A 7,571-nucleotide genomic window follows, 5' to 3' on the forward strand; every position below is an offset into this window, starting at 1 on the left:
TGGGTAGCTTTTGAAATAAAAAACTGAATTTGTCCCCATCACCAGGCTTGGGTGAAAACTGGCTTTTTTAATGGTTCCATTTTTACTTTACCAACTTTAACAACCAAATTTAAATCACAATAAATGGAAGCAACAAGTTATTAAATTTGTGCTAAGAATCAGATGAAGCCTAACAAATCTGCTGCTGGAGAAATGAAGCAGATCAAATGATAAATCTATTCAAGTTCTGTTCTGTTTATGATCTGCAGTGAATGAATCATTATGATTGTGGAAAGAACTAAATAAACTGCAGCATTATTGCCATGTTTGGCCAATACTTGGTTTAAGATCAAATACTTGCACTACAAGTGATATTCACACCAGCCTCAGATGTATTTTCTTTAATATCACAAAACATTAACAGGTAAAAGGAAATAACTAAAGCTACCAGCATAACATGAAGAAACAACTGTTACTGGTTTGTAACGTGCTGCGCTGAAGAGCTGTAATACCAGTATGGACCACAAGATGAGGCAGTGATTGAAAGTAACTTTTAGCTAGTTAAGTAAATAAGAGTGTGTAACTGAGTCGCTTCAAGAAAACAAACACATAAAAATTTTAAAATCTGCACACACCAGAAAGAAGCTCAGAAATTAACTGTTAGCAAAACTGCAGTAGCTTTCAATGCAAGCATGGTAAATCTCTCTTTTAGCGTTGGGTTGGTCAACATGGCTAAAGTTTCTTTCTTAGAGACAATAAAGTTTTATTACAGCATTTATTCACACTGGGCTTTCTTCTTCAAACTGAAATAACTTTCAGCTATTTGGAAAAAGAAATTACATCCAAAAATGTTTCATTAAAGCAACTACTCCTTAATATGTTTCTTTAAATAGGTATTTTTTTAATGTAACTCCATCTGAGAATCCTTGTGCTGCCAACACTCAGCTGCTGGCTGACTTTGAGCTTAGAGTTATTTGCCAGGTTAAGCTCAAATAAAATATGCTGCAGCAACAGCCTACAGTAAAAATCAATACAAAAACAAGCATTCTCTTTGCTGCTAAAGGTGCATAAATTGCACTCTAGCCAGTGATGTATGACTACCTGTCACAAGGACATTTCCAAGGGACTGTTCATTATTTTTGTGGTAAACACATAATTTTGACCTGTAGGATTTAATGAGAAAAAAAGGGTATTTGATCACTTAGAGTAAGTTTTTAGCCCGGTGTGAGGAAATAACATGCAGAGAGAGCTGCAGACCAGAACAAACTTACAGAATATAATTACAGTCTAAGAAGACCTTATTCTTCACCCAAATAGACTGTTGGCTAGACAATTGCAGCAGCAGTTTGATAGTTCATTGTATTCAAACAGTAATTATGTCCCTAAAATACAGTATTTGCCTTTGAGAAAGAAACCCAACCCTGTCTTCATTTTCCTCCTCCAACTCATTTCCACCACTATAAACACAATTTGGGATTTCTATTTTTAAAAAATGCACACACACACTATATCTGACACTGGACTCGGTTTCAGTGTGTTGTTCAGTTTGTTTCATATTTTTATATCAACATGAAATAAGAAGTAAATATATAAGGGTATTAGACAATGCAAATTATGTCTTTGTCTATTCATAGCGGTGGTGTCTGTGTACAAGTTCAGCTTTGGGCAGACATGACTCAGTCATTTAGTGTATTTAGCAACCAGACAGCGAGTAAAGTCAGAATATAAACACTGCTAAGAAACATGGTTTTCCACTTAACAAGCCCCCGTTTTGCTATTCGCCTTAACAGAAAAATGTCATATTTTAGATGATTTCAGAGAAGTTACTGTAGCTTTTTGTTTCAAGAGTTTTACCTGATCTTATGATATGTTTTTGTATTATAATTTGATTGAAGCATTTTGGATATGGAATAATTAGCTTTGATATTTTTATAGTTTAAATGCATCGTATAAAGTATGTAAATCTCCGAATGTATTGTTTGTGTGACTTCTTTCCAAATTTACCTTAGTATAGTCTGCCACCTACTGGCATCTTTGCAGTCAGCTTTTTAGGAGTCACTCACCATCTCAGAAAAACCATCTCTCATTCTACTAAATCAATATTTGTAAGCATCCATTGCCATATTTGGATTGCAACCTGTGATGTTTCATTACACAATACCATTAAGGAGCATCTCACTGGTTTCACATTCAGTGGTTAGGCTCGCATTTTGAAAGGAAAGTTTACAATTTTACTTTACCAAATTAAAAGAGTCACATACTGTAATAGGAAATAAAAGTGAGTACGAGGTAGCAAAATTATTCAACACTTGGAATCAAATCAAATCTGAAAAAAAAAATAAATAAATCAAATCTGATGCTAGAGACATGAACCACAACAAATGTTAAACCTACCTCCTGTATGTATTAGATGACTTGAAAATTATGAAAATTATGGTGCCAGTCATATTCTTAAAAAAAATACTACTGTAGGCAAATCCAGGGTGCAAAGAGTTGAAATGCAAGTTTTATAATATATCTTCTGCCTCCTGCTGTTGATCAAAAGACCAATTAGGCCAATCAGGAGTCATTAGGAGTCACTAGGATCATCATTTCATTGTGAGAACAGTAAAAATCTATAAAAAATAAACAAAAATATAACAAACATTTATGATCAGCGCTGCTTTATAGTTGGAGATGACTTGTGGCCTTTGTATCCATGATGAAAATATTTGTGTGCCATCATTTACTTTAGTATAGTCTGCCACCTACTGGCTTCTTTGCAGTAAGCTTTTCAAGAAGTCACCAACTGTCTAGGACAGAGGTCAGCATTCAATACTAACAAATGTTTTGGCCAAAAAGAAAAAAAGGAAATCTAGCTAAAGTCACACATGTTTGGACAAAAGCATTCAGCCAAATCTTTCCATCTACCTCTGAATATTGGTGTTTTTGGTCACAGCCATGCAGTCTTCCTTTACAAATATTTGAGAAATTAAAGATGTAAAGTGTATAGAATGACACCATTGCACCAAGTTAGGCCATGAATTTTCAACTCTCTCAGATAATCCACAATCAGCTCTAAGTGATATTACTGTAAAGTGGAAGGGCTGGTTCTAGACCCTTAATCTGGCGGAACGGTCATTCAATATTTGTAAGCACCCTGTGCTAAATCTGGAGTGGTGTGCAAGAATCTTTGTAATGTTTAGGTTTTTATTCATCATGTAATACCACCAGAGCGGCAGCTGACTGACTAAACCATTGATACAAGGCAGACTCATGCTTTCATATTGTTTATGCTAAATTCTGATTACTGTCATCTCTTGGCATCCTGGTACCTTCTCTATATTTCTCCACCACCTCAAAGCAAACATCACATCTGGAGTTTCATTCCTTCTTGGAATGAAGCCGTACTGCACAGAGATTCTTAAATCTCCTCTCAACTTAGCTTTAATAGCTCTTTCCCATAACCTAATGGTTTAACTGATTAACTTTATCCCTCAGTATATGATTATTTTTTTGGCTTGTATACTGAATTTCCTATTTTCCTAGTAAAATATCAACCACTGAGAGCAGTCTCAAGGCTTTTGCTGTGCTGTATTTACTGCATATACTTTGTACTGTACATACTCTTTTAACAGTTTTTCTACCATTTAAATTTTAACACACCGATTTTGCAGTCCTTTGCTGCCTCTTTCCCAACCCTTTTTGGTAGCGTCATATTCACAACGAGCATACATTTGAAAGAAATAAAAAAGCGTCATAATTTGAACATTTTGTATACGGTTCATTGATGGTCTTTGTATTTTTTTAACACGTGGACTACATGATTTGTAAAGTCCTTGCAAAATGCTAAAAAGTTAAAAAAAAATAATAATAATTTAAAAAAGTCACCCCTTTGCAACTTCACCGTCGTGGCATGTTGACGACCAGACTTGACGCATGTGCAGTCCCGTGTGGCTCAGCGGAATGTTCTGGTTCTCTTGCGGAAGTCTCGCGCATATTTGGCTCGCGACCAAACTGAAAAACAGCAACGGGAGCGTCGAGAAGGGAGTCAGCGGCCCTTTGGCTGAGCTCGTCTGGATTTTTGGGGGAAGAAGACTCGATCACTAAAATGACTAGTGAGTACCGACATTTATTACGCTCTGAGGGATTCATGTATTTGGTCGGATGCTTGTTTTCCGTGTTTGTTATTTTTCACCCATGGTTGTCGTTGATCGACTTGGGTTCCGTCTATTTCATGTAACATACATTATCCTATTTTATAGATTCTATAGAGGATTGTCGTTTTGGGCAATAACTTAAGGACGCAATTAATTTGGCTGTTTCATTTGGTTTAATGAAGGACATAGACTTTTGCTAACATGTGTTACATAACGTCCCGTTGTACGTGTGTTGGCTTTGGGTCGCTTGTTGTCCGGGCGTTACTCTGAGCCCTGGCCTGTATGTGTGGACGCAATACAGAAACAAAATATGGGTGTTCTGGTCTAAACGCAGCTTCCGTGTTTTTACTAGTAATATTTTTTTTAAATCCTGCACATGAACTTGGAAAAAACCATGATAGCAGCGAATTCTTTTGATGCCCTCTGTGTTGTTGCTCTGGTTAAGAAAATGCTCCGGAGCGCCTCTCTGCCACGTCGGCTGCTTTTGGGCGATGCACCATCTTCATATTTCATCGTGCAGATCATAGCATACTGTTTTTCTTTTAACTATTCGACTTGTAGACACACAGATTTCCTTTTTTTTTCTTTTTTAAATTCAGCTTGTGTTTTACTTCTTTTTTGCTGGAAGCAACTTAAGTCAAGTGTCTCATTACAAGGCGCAGCTTTTTCATCTGATTTGTTGTTGTTGTTGTTTTTACCCTTTTTATTGACATGACAGGAGGAAACCAGCGTGAGCTTGCACGCCAGAAAAATGCTAAAAAGCATACTGAACAGACTAAAGGCAAGAGAAATGAGGATGGGCTATCTGCAGCTGCCCGGAAACAGAGGTAAGCCTGCACTCTGCAAGAGGTTAAAGAAGTGTAGGATGCACACAAACGAAACAAACCAAAGCATAGTTTTCTAAACAGCACAAGGTGACGGAAATAGTGCGCATGTTAAAGGTAAAATGTACTAACAATTAGGAGAATTCATTAGTTTGTTTTTTAATTATTTTATTTTATAGTTGTATTATAATTGTCTAATTAAAATGCATACATTATTATATATTTACGAAAATACAAAAATTATAAATGTATATATTACATATTTTATACATCATTATAATATATATATTCAAAGGTTTATTAATTCCATACCTAATTATTAAGTTTTTAAATAATTCTTAATTTTTTAAAAAAAAGTGAAGGGAAAAAAACCCTGTACACCATATTCAGGGGTTTCTGGCTTTTTCATTGGAACTTCTGTACGTGTAAGCACTGGTTCTTGAATAGTAAAGGCAATGAATCAGTGTTGTCTTACCTAACAGAAGTTATTTATCCTATATTTCTGAACCTTTATTAACAATAATAAAATAATAATAATAATAATAATAATAATAATAATAAACACACAAAACCATCTTATGCTTGAGTAAATTAAACCCCACCAAAAATCCCCAAAACAAACAAGCAAACAACAACAAAAATGTGTGTTGCAGTACTTTAGGCAAGGAATTTGTCTTTCAAACAGTTAGACATATATTACACATAATGTGATTGTGTGTGTGCACGCACATTTCAGTCTCCTAATAAAGCTTGTCCTCTCTTGAAATGTCTCCCTTTTCTCCTCCAGGGATGCAGAGATAATGCAACAGAAGCAAAAAAAGGCAAATGAAGGAGGGAAAGGAAAGACCAAGTGAAGAATGAAGTCTTGAGACAAATTCAGCTCGGTGTCTCAAGAACCTGTTCAGCATTCTACCTGATATTTATAAGAAAGGATCTTTTAATTTTTGTCTAAACTCAAGAATCCAGGATCTGACTTTCCTCTCTATGGCAAATGACATTGCTTGTTGGATTTGTTGTTTTACACGATGAAATTATGTCTGAGCAAGTTAGCGGTTGTGTCACTTTGGTGCTGCATGCAGGGGCGCATCAGTGGTGTAAGGAGCAGAATAATGATGAACAATTCTCAACACAAAGCATCTGTGTAACAGTTGTGTATTTTTGTACAAAGATGTCCCCTGCTGGTTTCAAATAAAGTGTATCTTTTTTTTGTTTGTTTCATACTTGTTTGACTTATTATCAGTATGTCAATATTAACAGTGAGTCTTTTACCAAAGGACCTTTGTAATGGTGCCACATGTAGGTATAGACTGAGGGACAATGTGGGGTCATAAATACAGCTACAAAAGGCCTCGCTCCAGATGTGTTTATAGCTGTTTACTTATATACTAGAAGGGAGAAAACAGGTCTTGTAAGACAGTGTCTACAAGGCTTAAAATGAGGTTAAACCTGGATTGAGCAACAAGAGCAAAAGATTAAAGATATCTGAAAACAGTCCACTATGTGTGGTCATTTATGACCATAGCAACCGTATTTACTTGAATTGTGATATTTCTAAAGTGTATCCTGCCATTAGTTATTCAGTCTACTAATACAGCTTTTCATAGTTGGGGTAGGGTACTGGAGAGCTGTGTGGGGTCATTTGTGACTTTGGAAATGTTTGGTTTTTAACATAAACCTATGTTTTGTTTGAAATTTTATATTTCACTTTTGTAGTAAACCATGTTTAACAGAACCAGCATCAACATCAGAATCATAGTGAACTGAAAGTGGGTGTTTAGGGAAAAAGACACTGAAAAATAAATAAATTGGATCCTGAAAGAAACATACTGTTCACCCATAAAACTAAAAGGTAAACAGGAAATGTTCTCTTCTCTCGTGGTTAAACAGGGTGTGTTTTTGTTACTAGGATACTATGTGATCCAAAGTATTGTTACGTAATGTCTATTCTTAACATCTAAAAACCTTTCCCTGAGAAAAAACACATAAAGCTAAACTGAAACAGAACATTTTCAAGCCAAAAATCTAAATGGAAACGGGCAAATCCACCCAGGAAACTGAAACTAAACTCCAGTGTAGGTGTGAAGTATTGTACTCCATGTCGCATAGCTTAACGCAAAATTAGTGCGTTCTTATTGACTATGGTAAGACATTTCTTTCTCACTATTTTCAAAATGATATTCATAAAATCTCTGACTCTTGCGAAGCCACCAAAACGGTGCTCAGAACTGCACACAGCCTGTAAAAGTCACTGCACTACTGAGTGTTCAATATGCATTTGTTCAAATAATAAACATATACATAAATAAATAAAAGAAAAACTGAGCTCCAGAAAGAAATAGCTAACTTTCTGAGGCCATCATCAGTTCCAGTGTGCAGTAAATAAAGACAATAAATGTAGTGAGATTAGGTGAAGGTGTGTCCCCCTCGATTACATTGAAGATCCGCATAATGAATTTTTATGTTCTATATTGTACTTGCAGTCAACAGGGGAGCCCTCTATGGACCTAAACAGGATAACCAAGGTCACTGAAGTTTTGTGTCCACAGTATGGAGCTTTTCTAGAGTTGGTCTTGCTGATGATCAGTTCATCAAATGCATCTGAATAGCAGCACCTGGCTATAGTTGCCCT

The 7,571-nt window shown here is 35.8% G+C and overlaps 1 protein-coding gene across 2 annotated transcripts; it reads left to right on the top strand.

Annotated features, from left to right (window-relative positions):
* The first annotated feature begins 3,919 nt into the window (after positions 1-3,919).
* Positions 3,920-6,160, top strand: serf2b (small EDRK-rich factor 2b). Of its 2 annotated transcripts, XM_085385560.1 has the most exons (3): positions 3,920-4,076; positions 4,837-4,945; positions 5,730-6,160. In XM_085385560.1, exons 1-3 carry the CDS (start codon positions 4,070-4,072, stop codon positions 5,794-5,796), a joined length of 183 nt encoding a protein of 60 aa, XP_085241686.1. In that variant the 5' UTR covers positions 3,920-4,069; the 3' UTR covers positions 5,797-6,160. The 2 variants fall into 2 exon arrangements, with proteins under 2 accessions (XP_085241686.1, XP_085241774.1); XM_085385648.1 differs by lacking the exon at positions 3,920-4,076 and having other exon boundaries at positions 4,830-4,945.
* The last annotated feature ends 1,411 nt before the right edge of the window (positions 6,161-7,571 follow it).

This window comes from Rhamphochromis longiceps, linkage group LG1 (assembly GCF_057381845.1).
Source record: "Rhamphochromis longiceps isolate RC_006_pf linkage group LG1, R_longiceps_female_GT1.1, whole genome shotgun sequence".
Classification (NCBI taxonomy): Eukaryota; Metazoa; Chordata; class Actinopteri; order Cichliformes; family Cichlidae; genus Rhamphochromis; species Rhamphochromis longiceps.

Excerpts from the sequence above, each read along its gene's own strand:
- serf2b (XM_085385560.1), top strand. Across the intron at positions 4,946-5,729 it reads GCAGCTGCCCGGAAACAGAG|GGATGCAGAGATAATGCAAC; the intron begins GTAAGCCTGCAC and ends TTTCTCCTCCAG.